Genomic DNA, 22,185 nt, shown 5'->3' on the forward strand with positions numbered 1-22,185 from the left:
GTGTTTACTGTCCTGTCAGATCCTATCTTAGTTCTAACATTAGGGCAAGTGCAAAGAGAACCTGAGGCCGGGGCACTGGCTTCCTGGCTTCCTCTCTCCCTCCCTCTCCCCGCCCTCCCGCACCCCCCCACCCCATCCCAAGTCTGTCTGCCTGTCTGTCTGTCTCCATGTTTTTTGTTTGTTTGTCAAGACAGGGTTCCTCTGTGTAGCCCTGGCTGTCGTGGGACTTGCTCCATAGACCAGGCTGGCCTTGAACTCAGGGGTCTGCCTGTCTTGTGAGGGATTACAGGTGTGCGCCACCACACCCAGCTAACCAGGTGGTTTCTTGACTGTTGTCCCATTTTGCCTGGACTTTGGGCTCCTCTGGGCTGGTGTTCGGCCCTGTCCACCCCTGCCTGGCCCGCACTGGCATGCTGCCCGGCCCTGGACGCTCACCAAGTGCTGCTGAGGAAAGGAAACAGGAGGCAAGCGGAGAGGAGGAGAGCCTCTCTACCTGCCCCTCTGTGAGGGCTGCCACAAAGCGGGAGGGGACAGAGCCGGAGAGGCAGGCTGTGAGCGCTAGTGCCCTAGGACAGTCCCCTGGCAGCAGGGGCGCCTGGTCACGTACTTCCTTGTTGCTGTGTGCCACTGTGGAGCAAAAGCCCCAGACTCGTGGGCACATGGCAGGGGACTAGCCGGCACCGTGGCAAGTGAGGAGGAGCCTGAGACAAAGGCTGAGGCAGCAGTGAGGGTCACAGCCTGCAGTGGCCACCTGGGACCCCTGATGTGCTGTGGGTGATCTCTAGGTTCTTCTGACAGGATCTCACTGTGTAGACCAGGCTGGCCTCGAGCTCACAGAGCGCCTGCCTGCCTCTGCCCCCCAAGTGCTGGGATTAAAGGTGTGCGCCACTGTGCCTAGTCAATTTATCTATTTTAACTTTAGGACAAAAACAGAACAAGAGTGGTGGCGCTGTCCTACAGAGGCCACTCATGGCTGCTGAGGGAGGCACACGGGGCAGGCTGTGTCCTACAGAGGCCACTCATGGCTGCTGAGGGAGGCACACGGGGCAGGCTGTGTCCTACAGAGGCCACTCATGGCTGCTGGGGGAGGCACACGGGGCAGGCTGTGTCCTACAGAGGCCACTCATGGCTGCTGAGGGAGGCACACGTGAGGCAGGCCGGCCTGGAGTGTGTGATCCTGCTTCAGCTCCCAAGTGCTGGGACGACAGGTGTGAGCCACCACGCCTGCTTCTACCTTACCCTTAGGAACAAACAAACAAAACCCCCAAAACTTTCAGCAAGGTGGCGCACACCTTTAATCCCAGCACTCAGGAGACAGAGACAGGTGGATCTCTATGAGTTTTGGGGCCAGCCTGGTCTACAGAGTGAGTCCAGGGCAGCCAGGGCTATGTAGAGAGGCCTGGTCTCAACAAACAACAAAAAACCCTAAACATGTGATCTGTGTCAGGGGATGTGCGACCCGCCTAGCACACACAGAGGTGAGAGACACCTGCGCAGCTGGCCCTCTCTGTCCACCCTGATGTAGGTTCTAGGGGTCAGGCCCTGGCCTACATGGCAGGTCTTCACTACTGAGCTATCTTACCCATTTCTACCATATCCCTAACAAAACTACAGTGTGCGTGTGTGTATGCATGCAAGGCGCATGCGGAAGTCAGGGGACAACTTGCAGGAGTTTGGCTCTCTCCTTCCACCATGCGGGCTCCAGGGCCTCGAAGCCAGGTGGAGGCAAGCCCCTCATCACTGCAGCATCTCACCTGCCCCACTTCACCCCTCCTAAGGACTACAGAGTGCTCCCCTGAGGCTCAGGCAGGGCTTACCCAAGGGATTCCACACGAAGGTGACACCCCATTTCTGTTCCTCTGAGCTGTGCTGTGGTAAACAGACTGCTGGGTCACCTCCATGCACACAGAGGACACATCCCAGAGCAGAACTGCAGGACTAAAGGGGCAAAGACCGGCACCATCCTGTCACCACTGGCACCTGGGGGACTCTCCTCAGGCCAGCAGTCCTTCCACGGAGCTGGCAGACTGACATGTTGGGTTAGTCTCTGGTCACTGATGCCATCTCTGCTGCTTCCATTTATCTAAAACCCCAGGAGCTGACATGGTGCTCTGTAAGTCCCCACAGTCCACGCTGCCGCTCCAGATGCGCCTGCCACGCCTGTGCCCGACTCCGCTGCAGCCTCTGCACTTTGGCTGGCACGTGAACATTACAGCCTGAGTAATGGCTTGTGGTGGGAAATCACTTGTGTAGGGTGTGTGTGAAATCCCAGGACAAGACACTTCCTGCCCAGACCCAGATATGGGACAAGGTTGGCGGCAGGCGGCCAGGCCAGCCCTCATGCCCTTTTCCTCCCTGCTCACAACTTGTCCTGGGCATCGTCATAGCACTGGCACACTGCGGGTCCCCTGGGCTTCCTCCCCTTCCCTCTGGCCCCTTCCCTCTGCCTCTCCTCCACTCCTCTCTCTAGGCAAGGTCTCTCTCTATGTGGACCAATCTGAAGTCACAGAGATGCTCCAGCCTCTGCCTCCTGAGTGCTGGGACTAACAGCACGTACCATGCACCATACCCCTATCCCTGCCAGCCTCCCACGCCCGCCAGCCCCCTATGCCCACCAGCCCTGATCGTATCAAGCTATCCACAGTGCTGAATGACACCCGACCCCTGGAAGCCATTACTCTCTTCTGAGAATGCTTGGGGTTCCAAGGCCATCACAGCCACTCCCTCTAACGCGCACAGAAAAGCATGGGCTATTCTGGACTCTCACACCACACCTCAAACACTGGGTGGGGAGGCGGGGTCACTCTGAGGATGTGGGTAGATCGGCAGGACCGACTGACAGTGGTCCTTCCACCCACAAACTCAGAGATCTAAAGAGGAAAAGCCTTAGCTGGGCGCGGTGGCGCACTCCTTTAATCCCATCACTAAGGAGGCAGAGGCAGGGGGATCGCTGTGAGTTGGAAGGCCAGCCTGGTCTACAAAGTTAGTCCAGGACAGCCAGAGGAGGAGGGGCTGGGAGGGACAGGCTAGACGTTGTGTCATGAGGACGAGACGACAGGGCCGTGCTGGCCAGCAGAGAAGAATGTCACCACTGCTACCGTTAAAAGTGTCAATGAAGTGACCCAGCAAGTTGAGAGAACCAGCTGAAACCTGATGCTCTAAAGTGGCCCAAGGCACAGGCACTCATCCAAAGCACTCGGCTTTTACACTCAATCATGGCGAAGCACAGAGCTAGTACCAGGTGTCCTGTGTCAAGTGGTCCGTGACAACTGCAGGCATGACGCACAGCTCCCGCTGTGGTCAGGCCTAGGGCTGCAACTCCCAGGGGGAGTGTCTGCCTAGCAAGCACAGGCTCTGGGCCCATCCCCAGCGCCCACGCCTGCTCCCAAATGCTGCCTGGGGAGATGCGAATGTGGGGGCCAGAGACACTCGCTGGGTAGCAGAGACAAGAGGACGATGACAGCATGGCCCACACATGCCCTCTGACCTCACCTACCATTTCTGTATGTTTCCGGAAGGGCTTGATTTCCCAGGACCCCTCAGCCACCGGCTGGTGACTGGCGAGGCAGGACCCTCGGCTGTGGCATCCGTCATTGTCACTGTGTTCTTGGCACCCCAGGTTGTGCACAGAAACCCGCCCGACTCTTCCTCTCAGCCTTCTCCATACCTGTGCAGCTGCTGGAAGGAAGTGCGTGCTCTGCTCCCCCGTTGAGCTCTGGGGCTCCTTCAGCCGTGGCCACTTCCTCTTTCTCCTCTTCCCGGGCCTCAGGGGTCTCCTCCTGTGGCTGCTCCATGACTGACCCCCACTTGGCGTGGCGCCTGCAGGCCTGGTCATAGCTCTGACACCATCTGGGTCTGAGCGAAGATGGACCGCCTGGGCAGGAAGAGACAGAAGAGGTCAGGGGAGAGGATGGTGGGCACACTGCAGGGCCACTGTCACAGGGCGATGCAGTTCCAGCATCCTCAGTTCCTGCAGAGCTAGGCAAGCCCCCAGGCCCCCTGCCCTGGGTGTCTGGTTCTTGGGACAAGCTGGCAGGGCTGAGAGCGGCTTTCACTGAATAGATACAGTAACGAACGCCCTGCTGTGCTTTCTTCCCTTGCTTGCCTGCTCTGTGAGCCTCCCTAAATTGCCTGAGTGACTGATCAGAGGCCCTGTTCTGAGTGAGGGGCGTCCTGTTCTGCCTGAGGCCGCGGTAGGAAACAGCTCTGTGCTGACTCCCATGGGCCCACGGGCCCAGTTGTGGGTTCTATAAGAACGCAGGCCGAGCAAGCCATGAGGAACAAGCCAGGGAGCAGCACCCTCCACGGCCTCTCCTGACTTCTTCGATGCTGAAGTGTGAGCAGAACAAACCCTTTCCTCCCCAGGTTGATTTTGGTCACGTGTTTCATCACAGCAATAGTGACCCCAGCTAGGACAGGCTACTAGCTGGTGGCCCCAGTCCCCCTCACCAGTACGCCAATGTTCATTAAGTACAGATCCACCCATAAATGCTGCTCTCATAAGTGGTGACAACGGAGGCTATAGAGAGTCCACCTAGCAGGGAGCAGCAAGCAGTGACTCAGAGCAAAAGCTCAGAGCCTGAGCAGGCGGCATCCTCCTCATGCTTGTCCCACAGGCAGCCAATGGCATCCTGGGCAAACAGAAACGCCCTCTTCCTAGGAAGCTCCAGCCTCAGGACCTGCGTGTCTGTCTGTCCACCCTGGGATTCGGCTCCCCTCTCAGCCTGTTCTAGGCCCGCCAACTTGGCTACAGAACCTACATGGAATGTTCAGAATTGTGGACGGCCGGCCCATCTCTGGAGGTGATTACTCCATGGGTAGGTTTGGAGAGCAGTTTTATTTTTATTTTTGTTTGCTTTGTGAAGTAGGATCTCTTTATGTAGCCCAGGCTCCCCTGGAATCCCCAATGTAGACCAGGCTAGCCTAGAACTTAGGACGATCCACCTGGTTTTGCCCCCTGATTATGGGGTTAGAGGTGTGCACCTCTGGGTGGGTTCCATTTCCTATGTCCTGCAGCTGTGACGTGCGACCAAACTTGACAACTAACGCTGCTCAGCAAAGCGCCTCCACGCCCATGTCCTTCCTCACACTGAGCTCCCTCCAGCCATGCGGAGGCCGTGCCCTGCCTCGACTGCACAGGAGTCCCTCAGAGGCTGGCCTCTGGGCAGCTGGGCCTGCAGCCCTGAAGTCTAAGAAGAGCTAGAGAGCCGGAGATTCCCGCCAAGTGACAGTCACAGGAAGGGTGTGAGCACTCATCACATGCAAGTGTGCACGTACACACACACACACACACACACACACACACACACACACACACACACACACACAGATACACACCCCTGCCTCAAACCAAGAGAAAAGATGAAGTTTCTGGTAGCTGTGAGAACAACTGAGAAATCACTAATCTGGATGCTGGCCTGCACATCTACACCAAGACGACGCACAAATGCACCAGGGATTCAAAGTGAAAGCAGGGGTGGGCCAGCGAGGGCAGGGGTGCAGCTCTGTGTGCAGAGCGCTGGCCTCTCTAGCACACAAGTCTCTGGGTTTGACCCTCTGGTTCCATTAAGCAGGTGTGCTGGTGCACATCAGAAGCTCAGGGTTATCCCCCGCTACACAGAGAGTTTGAGGCCAGCCTGGGCTACAGGAGACCCTAACAAAACAATAAAAACCCTCATAAAGTACAAGAAACCACATGTTAACATAAAACTCATCTTACGTGAGTAGATGCAGGCCTGACCATAAACCCATAAAAGCTTTATGGTGTCCAGATTGCAGGTAAAAGATTAACATTTAATTATACAAAAGTTCTGCATAAAGGCAATTTAAGGAAAAACAAGTCAAGCGCTAGCCCGGGCTCTGTAGCTCGGTTGCTAGAGTGCCTCTGGGGCGCCCAGGAAGCCCTGGTTTGGTCCCCAGCACCACACAGATCAGGAATGGCAGCACAACTCGTGGTCCGGAGCAGAGGACACAGGACCAGGAGGCCAAGCTAGCTAACTCAGAGACATTGTCTTAAAACCCAGGGAGTCAACCAGGCAGACAATAAGCAGAGAAAAATACTTTCAACTTTTATCGAAGTGCTAAATTCTCTAACACAGATTCTAAATTCCCGAGAGTAGTAGGTCTGGCAAGGTAAGCCCGGTGTGGTGGCCATGTCTGCAGCCTTGTTCACATAGAGGCAGCCAGGGCTATGTGGTCAAAGGCGTGTACCACCACACCTGTCCCTGAGGTGTGTTTTTCAAATAAAACACACTAACATGAGGGGATGCGGAGCCTTGGCAGAGACTGGACAAGCATCTGTGGACTGTTAGGTTCAATCCTAGATGCTGAGAATCAACAAACATAACTCTGCAAAAGAAGGCACTGAGCCTTTTATTTATTTATTTATTGGTTTTTCGAGACAGTGTTTCTCTGTATAGTCTTGGCTGTCCTGGAGTCACTTTGTAGACCAGGCTGGCCTCGAACTCATAGAGACTGCTTGCCTCACGCCCAGCTACCATTACCACAAATTTTGAGCCAAATTTGAAGCAAGCTTTACTAAACGTTGGCAGGTCCATACCCAGCTCAGCCCTCCCCGTGTCTAAGGAGGAGCGCACGCACTGTGACTTGTGCAGGCTGTGTGTACGGTTATGCTTCCCCTAAGTGGATGGGCATGTGCTAATACAAGGCTAGCCTCCCATGGTCTGACTGCGGTGGGGCAGGTTAACAGGGCCCTAACAGCCGCAGGGAACGCATGTGGACTGACAAGGAAGCATCACTGGCAAGAACAATCCGGAGGACAGAGCTGCGCAGGGTGAGGCCAGGGGAGGGGAAAGCCAGACTGTAAATAGTTCATCCTGACCTCCCACCCTGCCCCCACCTCCTGGCTACCCTTTGAAACTGCGAGCCAACATAAGTCATTCCTCCCTTTAATGTGTTCTCTTGAATGTTTTGGTCAAAAGTACAGACAGAAAGCTAATTAACATGGTTACCTTTTCTACAGATAATCAGAATCAGGACCAAATAAAAAGGCAAAACTACCAGTAATGTGATGAGGGACCACACAGCCTTCAACTCTTTTTTTTTTTTTTTTAAGATTCATTTATTTATTATTTATATGGTACCCTGCCTGCATGTGCATCTGCACACCAGAAGAAGGCACCAGATCTCATTATAGATGGTTGTGAGCCACCATGTGGTTGCTGGGCATTGATCTCAGGACCTCTGGAAGCGCAGTCAGTGCTTTTAACCTCTGAGCCATCTCTCCAGCCCCCAACCTTCAACTCCTAAGTCCCTATTTTCCAGAAGTCAGCCACAGATGTCAGTTGTAAAACTCAAATGACGATTGGGATACAGGACTAGACTGGAGGGGGCTTGTGAAGCCTGGCTTGGGGCTCAGGAGGGCGCAGCAATCAAACACATACAGCCAAGCCCCACGACCCTAGCTGGATCCCTGTGGACCCACGTGACAGAAGGAGAGACATGGCTTTTGCAAGCTGTCTTCTGATCTCTCTGTCTCTGTCTCTGTCTGTCTGTCTGTCTGTCTGTCTGTCTGTCTGTCTGTCTGTCTGTCTGTCTCTCTCTCTCTCTCTCTCTCTCTCTCTCTCTCTCTCACACACACACACACACAGAGTGGGGGAAAGAACACATTAGGTCTGGGCAGGTTGGCTCCAGTCTCGGTCAGTAGTGTGTGCCCTCTGTGCTCTGCTGGGTCAAGAATGCACCAGAGGCTTCATCTCCCTGTCCCAGGGGCAAGATGCAGAGCGCCGGGACCTCCTCCAGCCTGAGTCAGGGATCCTCACTGTCACAGCCACAGCCACAGCCATAGCCCCACTGCCACAGCCCCCTGCCATAGCCCCACTGCCACAGCCCCCTGCCATAGCCCCACTGCCACAGCCCCCTGCCATAGCCCCACTGCCACAGCCCCCTGCCATAGCCCCACTGCCACAACCCCCTGCCACAGTCCCTGTAACAGCCCCCTGCCACAGGCTCCCTGCCACAGTCCCTGTAACAGCCCCCTGCCACAGGCCCCCTGCCACAGTCCCTGTAACAGCCCCCTGCCACAGGCTCCCTGCCACAGTCCCTGTAACAGCCCCCTGCCACAGGCTCCCTGCCACAGTCCCTGTAACAGCCCCCTGCCACGGGCCCCGGCCACAGGCCCTTCTGTCACAGGCTACTTGGCTACTCCTCACACAAAGCCACCACGTCAGAGCTGAAGGTGGCCACAGGCTCTGGTCCCTGAGTCTTTCTCTAGCCTCACCTCCCTGCTTTGTCCCCTGTCCCCTGCATTCCACGGTCACACTCAGGCCACAGTGGTTCTGGCTGGCTCTCCCTGGAGGAGAGTACTGGCTCCCCTGGGCTTTCACTGACTCTCCTTTCAGGAAGCCATCCTGGCCTAGCACCACTCTACCCTGCTTATTTACGTCAGTGCCCACTCCTCGGCATTGTACCCGGGAGTGTCCTCTGTTCTGCTGAGGTGGGTGCCCAGCGCCTGGCCCAGTGCCCTTGGTGAACGTGTAGGCACACTGACGGGCTTGGCCGGCAGCGCTCGCCAAGGGATCGCTTCCTGACGTCGCTGTCATTCATATAGCTTCTGTCAGGCTTGCATCAGACCCTGGATCCGTCCCTCCCCCAGCCCCTGCCTGGGGATGACACTCACTTCTGCAGATGTTCTCGGGCCTTAAAGGGAGCATACTGCAGCTGCCTACCAGTGAAGTCTAAGAAGCAGGGGGAAACTGAGGCAGGCGTGCTGGGCAGGGGCTGCGGCTGCTGTGTGTGTCACTGCCATTGCTCTTGAGGAGACTCAGCAGAGCGAGGCTACTGGTTTTAAAGTGTGCGAGCACCAGCACCCCTGGGCCTCCACCGCACCTGCCCCCTACCTCCCACCCACCTAGGAGACCTGCAGGGCGCTCATCGCTCTGTCCCCAATACCCTGAAGAGCAAAGTGAAAATAGAAGGAAAACACTCTGGAGAAGAGAGCGGCTTCTTTGCTGAGGGGATGGCCTGGGGCCTTCCTCCACTTCCTAGCCTTCTGTCACTGTTCCTGAGTACACTTCCTCCTTGCCCACTGCAGGGGGGGGGGGATGAAGGTGAGTAGTGTCACTGAGGCAGAGGTTGTCCCATGCCTCTGATGAGTGGTTTGGAACCAGCAAGTGGGGGAGGGGGAAAGAGGAAGGCCCTGGATGATCGTCCCAAGCTTTGCTTTTAATCAGTCATCTGTGTGCTGACCCAGTGACCCAATTTTCTGGGCCAGCAACTCCGAGGTGCTCACTGTTTCCAACTTGCCAATTTAGGTCACCCCATCTCCTCAGAGCACCCAAGGCCAAGGTAGACCCACCCTAGTGGGTACCTTAGGTCAAAGCCCGAAAGTGCCAGAGACAGCCGAAGCCACTGCTTGTGTTTCTACTTCTGCCCTGAGCACGCAGAAGCAGCACTAAGTGAAAAGAAAAGGCTCTGGCAATCAGAGACTATTCTGGAAAAGAGAACAGAGGGAAGGGTGCTCTTGCCTGAGCTGGGAAACTGGAAGTCAGGGGCCTCGGGTGGGCCATCCAGCTGCATGCTGCAGGGAGGGGCAGGCCCGGTTCTCAGCGGCCTGTTGACTCTGGGATTGGGAGGGTTAATGCAATGCCCACCCCCAAACTGTAGCTAGAAAGAGAAGGTTCCAAAATGTGAGTTATGTGAGAACTGGGACACAGAAACCAAACAGGCCTGGTGTAGTGCATGCCTGTGATTCCAGCTGAGGCTGAGGCAGGAGGATTGCTGCAAGCTCAAGGACAGCCTGGGCTACACTGTGAGACTTTGCTTTCCCCAAGGAGGGGTGCGGTTAGATGACCTGGGCATAAAGGTGCTTTACTACCTGCTGATCGGAATCCAGCTCCTGAGACTGGTTCCCACAGGTGAGCCTCTCACTTCCACAGGAATGGCGAGGCAATGCCGTGTAACTGCATGTGTGCACACACACAAACACACACAAATAAAAGAAAATCCTAAGCCAGGAAGGGAGCTTTCAAAGTGCTTGTCATGCAGTCACAAGGCCCTGAGTTCAATTCCCAGAAGCCATGTGAGAAAGCCAGGAGTAGTGGTGCACACTCGTAACACCGGAGTGTGGGGTCCAGGCGGAGGAGGCAGACACAGGCTAATGCCTGGCGCTTGCTGGCCAGCACAGCCTAGCCTATGACGCAGGTCAGTGAGACCCCAGCTCAGATACACAGTGGATAGTATCTGATGGATGACCAAGCATGACCAGTGGCTCCACACCCAAGTGGACACGTGTGTATGTGTACTTGTGCACACACCGACAGAACTAGAAACACAACCCATCGTCACTTAAAAAGATCTGTGTTGCTTCTTTTGAAACAGGGTCTTACCATGTAAACCTGGCTAGGCTGAAACCCACTACATAGACCAGGCTGGCTTTGAACTGAGAGAGATCTACCCACCTCTGCTTCTTGAGTGCGTGGATCAAAGGCATGCGCCACCATGCCCAGGTGCATGTAGTACTTCTTCTGCTGAGGGAGGAGGGGAAGTCTGAGCTAACCGGAAGGAAGGCCTGCCCAGGTTCTCGAAAGATTTGGGACTCTAATGACGGTTCTAAGCAAAGGCCTTCAGCACCCAGGGGCCTTCTGACCAGGAGGACCTGCTGTCATGAAGGCAGCCTCTCTAGAGCCCTGCCTGCCAGGGCCTTAGAGCTCTGTGTGCCAATGCCAACACCGTCCCTCTGCCAGTGGCTGCCATTTGCTGTCACCCACTCGTTCAGCAAACATTTGCTAAGTACGTTAGTCAAGAAGCAGACACACATACTGAACTGTGACTGATGGCCGTGTCTCTCTGAAGGAGTGACGCCAGGCGCTGCGGGGCACGAGTGCAGGGTGGAGTGACGCCAGGCGCTGCGGGGCACGAGTGCAGGGTGGAGTGACGCCAGGCGCTGCGGGTATGAGTGCAGCGTGGAGTGACACCAGGCGCTGCGGGTATGAGTGCAGCGTGGAGTGACACCAGGCGCTGCGGGGCACGAGTGCAGCGTGGAGTGACGCCAGGCGCTGCGGGTATGAGTGCAGCGTGGAGTGACGCCAGGCGCTGCGGGTATGAGTGCAGCGTGGAGTGACGCCAGGCGCTGCGGGTATGAGTGCAGCGTGGAGTGACGCCAGGCGCTGCGGGTATGAGTGCAGCGTGGAGTGACGCCAGGCGCTGCGGGTATGAGTGCAGCGTGGAGTGACGCCAGGCGCTGCGGGGCACGAGTGCAGCGTGGAGTGACGCCAGGCGCTGCGGGTATGAGTGCAGCGTGGAGTGACGCCAGGCGCTGCGGGGCACGAGTGCAGGGTGGAGTGACGCCAGGCGCTGCGGGGCACGAGTGCAGCGTGGAGTGACGACGCCAGGCGCTGCGGGGCACAAGTGCAGCGCACTGCTCTAGGGCAGGTGGTGGGAGCAGATGCAAAGAAGAGGACAGGGACAGCGGGACAGAGAAGGGTCATGTGGCTGCAGCTGGATGGCTCCTGGTACAGACAGGTAAAGGGTGGGAGGACCATCTACCTGGACAAAGGAGGGGCCCAGGAGGGCTCTGACAGAGAAAACAAAACAAAACAAAAAAACAAAACAAAACAAAACAAAAAAAACCCTCCCTGGCAGGGCTGAGAAAGACATTAGCAGGGAGGCTGGTTGAATCCAGGCGGGGAGCCAGTAGGAGAAAGGGCCCGCCTGTCCATTCCTGGAAAGATCCAAGCTGAGTCATCCAAGGATGACCGACACAGGGGCTGGTGCTGCTGAGGCCTGCTCTAAGACCCCACTGACCATACGGTAATCTCCAGGACCCCCTGCACATGCTCTGGCGTGCTCTGGTTCCCGCCTCCTGGGGCTGCTTGGATACACAGATACATGTACATGCACACACACCCCACACACACACACATACACACACTTCATGCATACACACGCCCCTACCTCTGCTGTGCTCATACACAGCTCACCTAAGTCCAGCTGACATGAACAGCCACATGCCTGGGTCTGACAGCTTCACGTGGTGTCCAAGGGCCCCTCGGGCTACGAAGCAGCAGCCCAGCCTTCTGGTTGCAGTGCTGTGGGGCTCTACAGTCACCAGGTCTAGACACCATCACTTTCCTTTCTCAACCACTAAGACTAGGGAAGCCTCCTGACTTCTGCAAGCACCCTCACCATCATCTGCTGGAGGACGGTCTTGTGCTTCCAGATGCTGGTTTCCTTGCCCCGAGACCAGGCTACTGCCCTGCTACTGGCATTGTTATGAATGTGGGACCGACCATCCTCTGTATCCATGGGATGTAAGGAACGCCCCCTACCCCCCCAACATCCCTGACTGGTTAATAAAGTTGCTGACAGCCTGGGCTGGGCAGAAGACAGGGAGGTAGAGCCAAGGTCCATGGTTTGGGGGTCTCAGGAGGACCACAGGGAGAAGACGAGGATGATGAAGACGGGAAGGAGACAGGAGGTTACTATGGAGTGACCAAGAGCGGCTTGCTCTGAGGACTGTTCTGATGGAGCAGCAGCAGCCCAAATGGAACACATGTGAGTATTTGGGATTCTGGGTGGGAAGCAACAAGAGGGCTGATGTCTGTTCGGCTCTGGGGCTCTAAGGCTTATTATAAATCTAACAAATTTTTGTGTCTTTTATTTGGAAAATAGCTGGTTTATGAATAATTGCTGCAGGAATAATTTCCTGATTAATGTGTACAGAATAATTCATTCATTTTACGATGATCTCATCTCACCTAGGCAGCCCACTGCGCTGGGCAGGCAGGACTGACTCAGTGCTGAGCGCTGACAACCCAGTACCCCACTTTATCACTCTGGCCTCCATCTGGGGAAATCCTGCCTTGCTCTGTCAGGAGTAGGAGACGAGCACCCAGCCAAGGGGAGGGCACGAAAATGACCCGAGCAGACAGGGTGATGGACGTAGGGAGGAGGCAGGGCAGGTGAGCAGGGCTGACTGGCTTCTGACCCTCTGGGGAGAGAGGGGCCACCCACATCTGTCCAGTACACCACGGCCACCAAACTTCAGCTCAGCCTGGGAATATTAGCCTCTGCGATGGACGTTTTAATTCCCTGTGCAGGAAAACACACAGGTGCCGGCTCCATATTTACAGTGCCGAAGAATCAACCCAGAGCCACTGCCCACAGAGGAACAGTCAGACAAACAGCACGTGCAGAAAAGGGAAACGTTACCCAGCCACAGAGCATGCTTTCTCAACACACTGAGATGAAGACATTTAACAGAATACAGACCACATCAAGCAGTGGGCGGCCTCCAAAATGACTAAAGAATTCTTTTACATTTCTGTAACTTTTGACTTTTTGTAAGGAGCCCAGTATTGTCCCCGATGCGACACCAGCTGAACCCGCTTCACTTTCCCTCCCCTCGGCTCCTAGAGTCACCACTGCTGTGACACATCCATGTGCCTCCTGGCTGGTCTAGATCCTCCTGCCCAAGGCGTTTATCTCCTGCCTCACCTCCTTCCCTCCCTTCTCCAAGGCCACCAGTTCAGTGAGGCACCCTCAAGGACTTGCAGCCTTCCCCACGCCATCTGCAGCCCAGTCCCTCAGCCTTCTGGGGTCTGCGCACAGTGACTCAGTTCTCCAATCAGCACTTGTCCCTTCCCTAAAGAATGTTAAGTCCCAGGCTGGGGCGATGGCTCAGTGGATAAGAGCACTGGCTGCAGCCAGGCCTGGTGGCGCGTGCCTGCAATCCCAGCACTCGGGAGGCAGAGGCAGGCAGATCTCTGTGAGTTCGAGGCCAGCCTGGGCTACAAAGTGAGTACAGGACAGCTAAGGCTACACAGAGAAACCCTGTATCGAAAAAAAAAGAGAAACAAAACAAACAAAAAATAAAACCCTAAACACAAGCACTAGCTGCTCCTATAGAGGGTCTTGGCTCAGATCCCAGCACCCACACAGCTGCTCGCACCTGTAATCCCAGTTCCAAGGGATCTGATGCTGTCTTCTGACCTCTGTGAGCACCACATGCCCTTGGTGACACCCCCCCCACACACACACACAGGCAAATCACTCACTTGTAGAGTGAGACGTGACCAACAGCCAATAAGTCTTTAGGTGCCTTCATGCTCTGGGCTCCCAGCGAGGTAGAGAAAGCCAGCACCTGCTACACACAGTGAGGGAGAAAGGCAGGGCAGGTGCTGGGTCCCCTCGGGAGGCCTCAGAGAAGGTCAAGGTCAAAGACAACTAGGCCATCCCGGATAATTCTGAGGATAAAATGTCCTCATTGGGCTGGACAGGTGGCTCAGTGGTTAAGAGCACTGACTACTCTTCCAGAGGTCCTGAGTTCAATTCCCAGCACTCACATGGTGGCTCACAACCATCTACAATGAGATCTGATGCCCTCTTCTGGCCTGCAGGTGTACATGCAGACAGAGCACTGTATACATTAAAAAAAAAAAAAAGTCCTCATTTTAGAAGAGAGTTGAGTTGAGAGAAGAAAATAAAGCCATGAATGAACAGATGGTTTTTGTTTGTTTTCCTTTTTGTTTTTCGGGATCGGGTTTCTCTGTGTAGCTTAGGTTGTCCTGGACTCGCTTTTGTAGACCAGGCTGGCCTCAAACTCAGAGACTGCCTGCCTCTGCCTCCTGAGTGCTGGGATTAAAGGTGTGCCCCGCCTCTGCCCAGCCAGATGGTTTTTAATAAAGACTGACGTGAGGCTGGTGCAGTTACACAGGATTCCAGCTTAGAAGGGGGAGGTGGAAGGAAAACTCCAGAGACCGTAGAGACAAGGGATAGAAAAGGCTGCGGAGGCCGGTGCACAGGGCAAGCTTTCTCCACGTCTTCCTACACGGAGCCCACCCACCCTCTGCGAGCGTCAAGCCGCGGGCCACCAGCCTCAGATGATCAGCACTGACAGTCACAGGAAGCCGCTGTTTTGGACTAGGCTCTCCCACCTGGCTCGAACAGATCAGACTAAACAACAACACAATGGAGTCACTTACACTAAAGTGCCACCTCCCAAGCTGTTATCTGGCCTTTCTGGGAGTCAGGGGTGAGACAGTGGTCCAGTTTCTCAAACAAGGCAGTCTCCACTGGCTTCCTAAGACAGCTCTGGTTTTATTTATTTCCTTATTATTATTTGTATCACTGGAATTTGGGTCCAGGGCTGGGTCCGTGCCAGGTAAACCTCTACCACTGAACTACTACTCCCTTTTTGCTTTAACCTTTATTTTTAAAAAAAAAGTGACCTGAAGTAACCCAGTACTAAACTCTTTTTTTGAGACGGGTCTCGTGTGGCTCAGGCTACCCTCCAACTCAGTATGAAGCTAAGCATGGCCTTGACATCCTGGTCCTTCTGCCTCAACCTGCAAACACTAAGATTGCTGGTGCACATCATGTCCATGATTACACATGGCTAGAGATCAGCGCCAAAGCTTTTTGCGATCTCTAGGCAAGGACCCCATCGACTGAGCCCCATCTCCTGCCACAACCAGCTACTTTCCTACTGTTCCGTCTCTCTGTCTTCTGAGAAAATAATTTTGCTTTTTGGCTTTGTTAAGACAATGTCTGGCTGGCTCAAAACTATATGTAGACCAGGCTGGCCCCAAACACATAGCGCTCCCCCTGCCTCTGCCGGGATTAAGGACACTAGCCACCTTGAAGGGAGCACCATGCTTTGGGGGCCCTTCCCTGGGAAAGGCTGGCCTCTGTTTAGCCAGGTTACTGTCTATCCGTTGGGATACACAGGTTATCTGTCGCAGTGTCCCAGATTCCCAGCTCACAAAGCCAGTCAAATCTCCAAACAGTGGCAACCACGCCCCATTCACAGAAGAGAAACCCAGAGCCCTGGAGAGAGACCGTGGGCAGGCAGGGATGAGAGCCAAGCCACCGTGAAGGCAGGAGCTTGTAGCCACGCCATGACCCCCTCTCGGTTCCACTCCTGGAACCTAAGACTACGAGAACGTTCCGTCTCCTGACCAAATGGACTCTCCTCCATCCTTGGCCCTGCCCTGCTTGGCGTCTGGTCACACAACAGAATCTTTTTTTTTTTTTTTAAAGTTTTTATTAATTTTATTTATTGCATAGGAGTGCTTTATCTGCAGAAGAGGGTATCAGATTACATTATAGATGGTTGTGAGCCACCATGTGGTTGCTGGGAATTGAACTCAGGACCTCTGGAAGAGCAGGCGGCACTCTTAACCACTGAGCCATCTCTCCAGCCCACACAACAGAATCTTATTCAGCACTAAGAATGGAACTAGGAAGTATTACAGACACACACACACCGTGTGCTCTCCCTCAAAGCAGGCTCTTCCTTCTGGTTTTTATGTGTGTGCACACATATGGAGTAACTCTAAGTAGAGGCCAGGGTACTAGAAAGCGGCCCGTGGAGGGCGTCGTGGCTAAGGGGGATGGGCAGGGAAGTGACAGACCACATGGGATATGAACGTGGACGGGGCGGACTGTGGGGAAGGGAAGCACCGGGTGGGACGGGCCAACCACAGCCAAGTGCATGAATGTGTTACAAAGAAACCTGTTAGCTTGTGTGCTGATTAAAAAAAAATACAGGTAAGTACATTTTTAAAAGGGTGATGTGGGGGGAAAAAGGATTTTTAAAAAAGTCATTTATCTTAAAAAAAAAAAAAAAAGCTCCCAGAAGATGGAAAAACCAATAGGTGGGTTTGCTGCACTTCCAGAGGGCCTGAGTTGGGTTCCTAGCACCCATCTGCGCAGTTTACAGCCACCTGTGACTCCAGGTTCAGGAGCTCTGACGCCCTCTTCCGGCCTTGAACAGCCCTGCATATGTTCACAGACACGATGTTCCCAATAAGGGAGACAGAACCTGTATGTGGAAGTATTTCCCACGGTGGCCCACGAGGACTCAGGTGGACAGCCATCACTGCCCGTGCAGGAAGGCAGTGCCCCCAGCCCTGTGCCTGCACAAGGAAGGCAGCGCCCCAAGCTCTGCGCCTGCCCCCAGCCTGCGCCTGTACAACAGAAGGCAGCTTTCCCAAAACTTGCTCCAGATGGCGCCTGTGGCCTACCGCCTGCAAGCAGAGTCCTGGAGGTCGTTTTGGTCTCTGCATTGAACCCTCAGCCTGCTGTCTACCTTGAGTCCAGTGTTTGTGCCCACTGAGGGTTCTCTGAGCCCGTGCTCCACACACACACTGTCCCTCCCTCTACCCTCTGTGAGTCTGAGTATCACAACTTCAAACTTCCTCCCAAGCTCAGAAGACACTGGGATAGTTTTGTCGACTTGATGTCATGCAGACTCCGCTGGGAAGAGCATTTCAGTGACAGCCGGTTGGATGTGGTTAGCCTGAGGGCATGTCTCAGGGAGGAGGCTGGCCAGTGGGCATGTCTCAGGAGGATTGTTGTCAGTGCATTAACACAAAGGGAGGTCCCACCCACTGTGGGTGACACCATGCCCTGGGTTTGGGTCTTGAATTGTGTAAGTGTGGAGAAAGCAAGCAAGCACGAGGCATGTGTGCCTTCTAGGCATGTGTGAGTGCGGTCTCTTTGCTCTTGACTGTGGACCTCCCGTTTCAAGTTCCTGCCTTGATTTCCCCAAAATGATGGACTATATTCTGGCACTGTGAGCTACGATAAGCCCTTTCTCCCAGAAGGTGCATTTGTCAGGATGTTTTATCACAGCAGCAGGAAGGGAACGAGGCTGGTGCTGAGGCTGCGTGCTGCTTGCCCACTTGAACTCAGCTCAACAACTTCATGCCCCCTAGAGAGGTGTGAAGCCAGCAGGCTCTGCAGCAGGCTCACTCGGCTGTCTTACCGAGCTGTGTGCCCTGGACCACCATCCAGCCTCTCTGTGGCTCAGGCCGCCATCTGAAGGCCGCCATCTGAAGGCCGCCATCTGAAGGCCAGGGCTTACCCACTCAGCCTAGAATAGGCATTGCACGGGAAAGACATTTCACAAATGTAAAGATGTATCTCTGTTGCTTTTAATCGTGAACATGCGTGCAGGTGTCCACAGAAGCCAAAAGAAGGCACCAGATTCCCAGAAGTTAGAGTAACAGGTTGTTGTAAGCTACCTGACATGGGTGCGGGGAGTGGAACAGGGGCCTCTGCAGGAGTAATAATAAGTGCCTATCACCTCTGAGCCATCTCTCCACTCCTGTTGTAATTTTTTGATTTCTTCAAAGTCTCACGTCACCTGAGCATGGTGGTGTGGCAAGTAGAGCTCTGTGAGTTCAAGGCCAGCCTGGTCTACATAGAGTTCCAGGCCAGCCAGAATTACATGGTGAGAGCCTGTCACAAGAGACGAAAGAGAGAGAGAGAGAGAGAGAGAGAGAGAGAGAGACAGACAGACAGACAGACAGACAGACAGACAGACAGACAGACACTCCTAATCTCATGTAACTCAATCTGGCTTTGAATTTACCACGGTCAAGGACAACACTGACCTCCTGATCCTTTGGTCTCTGCCTCCCAAGCTTTGGCATTAAGGCCACGCTGACACTGTACGGCCACGCTGACATCATATGGGTGTGCTAACAGTGGGTGAAGAAGTGAAGCTTGAAGCTCTGCCTATGAGACGCCTCAGTGGGTAAGGGCACAGCACCTGCCTCCAAGCCTGGGAAATCAATCCCGCGGATGCACGAGGGCGAGAGAACTGACTCCTTCCTCCAGGCTGGTCTCTGACATCCACACATGGGCACAGGCACTCAGAGACACTAAACAAGCAGGCAAATGCACTAACTTTAAAGAGAGGCAGCGGCTAAGCTCCCAGGAAGCAGCCTAGGAGGATGCTGCAGCCTAGGAGGATGCTGACATGGGTGAGGAAGCCACAGGGACACACCAGGTCCCTATTTGCTCTCAAGCGCACACCTCCTGGAGCTTTTTAGTCACGGATAAGAGCTGCTGAACATAGCTCTGGGAAGCAGGAAGTCCCGAAGGACTTCCTGGTCCCTGAGGAAAGGGAACAAGAAGTAAGTGAAAGGACAGTGAAGCAGACGGGTTCCCAGGCCTGAAAGCACTCTAGGGATCCGAACCTAATCATGTCCAGATCCCTCCTCACCTGACAGCAGCCCCCAAGCCAGTGAAAATCCACATACTCAAAGTGGGGGGGCCCACGAAGCCAGGAGGAGGGGTCTGTGGAAGCGATGTAGAAATGTCAGAACCAGGCCACAGGGACGACAATTCTCACACACCTCAGGTCACACTGGGTTCCTTCTCTATTTACCCCCCACACAGGACAGACCTGGCTCTCCACAGAAAACCAGGGAAGCGTGCGTCCGTCCAGCAGATGTCATGCTGGTGGCATGGCCAACCTGTGAATACTGCTTCCCTCAGGAGTCCGAGGTGACCATGAGCCAGGGAGAGAAATCCCAGCGCTTGCCCAGCCCACACAGTGCAAGCTGCTCCTTGCCTGAACTCTCTGGCCTTGGCAGGAGCTTCCCTGGAGGCCAAGTGGGGGTACAGTACAAGAGAGGCTCCTGGAATACCCCGAGAGCGGGCTCCCCTGGTAACACAGCAACAGGCAACAGGACAAGGTGGCACAGACAAGAAAGGCCACATCCCGACTTGGCTCTAGCCACCGGCTTCTCAACAATAATTGCTGTGGGAAACGATGTCAGGGAGAGTGAGGGCCAGAGTCCTCCGTACTCACCTAGGACTGAGGAGCGACTTCCTTGGAGGCTGCTGCAAACTGGGAAGAAAGAGCTCTGTGGGCTGCTGGTGGGCTGCCAGCTGAGGCCAGGAGGTCCAGCCTTCCCAGCCCTCTTTTCTGGCCACCTCCTCCAGAAGCTCCGCCCAAATCCTAGAGCTACCAGGTGGTATCTCCCCACCCCACCATAACCTGCTTGGCAAGACCTTGTGCACCTTTCCCCACTACTGCTTCCGGCTTCTCTCTCCCCCAGACGTCTAGACTGAGGTAGGGCCTTCCTTTATCTACCTGCGACTCACAGGCCAGCCTGGGACTCCAAGGCACCGACCTTACCATGGGTCACAGCCTGGTCCCTGCAGGCTGCACGTCCCTGTGGAGTAGGTGGAGGGTGAAAGGGTGCCTGCGGGACACCCTGGACACAGCCTTCCTTCTTCCTTCTGAGAGGGGCTGGGAGCACACAACAGCCCCACAGCTAGCCCAGGGGAGGGCCTGCTTCCTACCGGAGAGCCTGCCAGGTGCGCGGGATGCTGAAAAGACCCACGGCCTCCCCGACAAGGTGTGGTGTGCTGTGAGCCCTGGGCTGGCGTGACTAAGCTTGGTGCTGACCAGCCACCTCAGAGGCAGGACTGGCACAAGGACAAGAGGGCAGGGCTGTCCCCAGACACAAACTGGCTTGGCTCACTAGCAGAGCGGCCTGCGGAGCTGCTCAACTTCTCCTCAGGAGCAGGGAGGACGCATGGTCCCAAACCCAGGGATACTGGTTCCGAAGGCTCGTCTGCCCACACAAAATGTTTCTTAACTCAGTTACTCACGACACAGGCGTGATAGTGACTACGCAAAGGGCAGCCAGTGGCTCACAAATGCAGGGGAAGTCCTTCCAGGCCTGGGCTGGGATTAAAGGCACGGCTACCACACCCGGCTCCAGTTTTTTTTTTCCCCTCAAGTCAGGGTTTCTCTGTGTAGCCTTGGCTGTCCTCGACTCCCTTTGTAGACCAGGCTGTCCTCGAACTCACAGCGATGTGCCTGCCTCTGCCTCCCGAGTGCTGAGATTAAAGGCGTGTGCCACCACAGCCGGCTCTCCAGTTGATTTTTATTTGGCATTTTCACTCTATAGTCCTGGCTAGCCGGGGACTCACCATCTTCTTTCCTCGGCCGTCAGCCGGTGGGCCTAAAGGACGCAGTCTCCCAAACCACCTTTGAGACAGGGTTTCTCACAGCCTGGAAGTTGCCAGGTAGGCTAGGCGGCAGCAAGCTTCCTCTCTTCACCATCCAGTACTGGGGTTACTGGGGCTACTGGGGTTACGGGTGCACGCCCAGCTTTTTATTGTGGGTTCTACAAACTGAACTTAGGACTTCACACTTTGTCATAGAAAGACAACTCAAGATGAGTGTGATGTCACATGCCTGTGATGCCATCACGGGATGGAGACACGGGACGAGGTAGAGCTTGACACCCTCCTGGGCTTGACCATCAAGCAGAAAGGAAATGGGAACAAGGAGAGAGGCCAAGTCCGCTTCATAGCCTGATCTTCTAAAATTCATAAAGGGTTGGGAAAGATACAGAATAATTTATCATTTGAGGGATTTCTGGACATTTCTGTTTCATGTTCCCAAATCCTGAAGGCCAGTAACTGCTGGGGACCTGGAGTCAGTCTTGGCCTTCTGCAGCCTGCCATCGCTGTGCTCCTGGGGCAGACTCCCAGCAGCACCAGAGTCCTCCTCAGGGCACGTGTTACTTCCTGGGCCAGCATAGGGACGGGGTGGAGGGTAGGGGAATGGGAGGGTGAGGGGGGAGTAAGGAGTTGGGGGGGGCGTGCGTAAATGCAGGGGCCCAGGCAGTACTGCAGCAGCCTTTTTTAAAAGGTTTATTTATTTATTATTATGTATACAGTGCTCTGCTTGCATGTACTCCTGCAAGCCAGAAGAGGGCGCCATATCACATTACAGATAGTTATGAGCCACCATGTGGTTGCTGGGAATTGAACTCAGGACGTTTGGAAGAGCAGGCGGCGCTCTTAACCACTGAGTCATCTCTCCAGCCCCCAGCAGCCTGCCCTTTAGGATAAAGGGGAAAACATCCCTGTGTGGAGATCACACAGGAGGCAGGTGAGGCTAGCCAGACACAAAGTACAATAGGGAATGGTGAGCCACGCCACCCCTCTCCAAGGCATCCAGTTCTCTGAAGCACAGATGGGGGCAGGAAACAGCCTTGGTTCCCAATTATGAAAAGTGCACCTAATTCTGAGGCTGGGCCCAGGGAGTGCAGACGGGACTGGTGCTCTGAGCCCAATGCCTGCTAAGAGGGGAGACAGGGCTGGACCGATGGCTCAGCGGTTGGGAGCACTGGCTCCTCTTGCGGAGGACCTGGGTCTGATGCCCAGCACGTGCAGCTCACAACTGTCTGTAACTACAGTTCCAGGAGGACTGGATGTCCTCATCTGGCCTCTAAGGCAACAGAGCACCCAATCCCTTAAAATAAATCTTAATCTAAGGAGAAAGGGGGTGGGGGTGGGGGCAGAGGGAGGGAGGGAGGGAGGGGGGAGAGAGGGAGGGAAAGGTAGAAAGACCACCTCTCAGGAGAAGGTGAGGCTTGACGTCTTAGCTCACCAGTGGGCTCTCCCTGC

General features: G+C 55.0%; 1 protein-coding gene across 2 annotated transcripts in view; it reads right to left on the reverse strand.

Moving 5' to 3' along the window:
• The window catches only part of PPARD (peroxisome proliferator activated receptor delta), a 69,776-nt gene that overhangs the window by 9,885 nt on the left and 37,706 nt on the right, over nt 1-22,185 (reverse strand). Inside the window, exons 1-2 of one of the 2 annotated variants that reach the window (XM_084755219.1) lie at nt 19,565-19,598; nt 3,668-3,874 (exon numbers count right to left, since the gene is read on the reverse strand). In XM_084755219.1, coding sequence (XP_084611345.1) covers nt 3,668-3,794 — 127 coding nt within the window. In that variant the 5' untranslated portion in view covers nt 3,795-3,874; nt 19,565-19,598. Of the gene's footprint in view, nt 1-3,667; nt 3,875-19,564; nt 19,599-22,185 lie in introns of those variants that run through there. The other variant, XM_084755218.1, reaches the window with a different exon arrangement.

This window comes from Acomys minous (genome assembly GCF_964271855.1).
Source record: "Acomys minous genome assembly, chromosome: 13".
Classification (NCBI taxonomy): Eukaryota; Metazoa; Chordata; class Mammalia; order Rodentia; family Muridae; genus Acomys; species Acomys minous.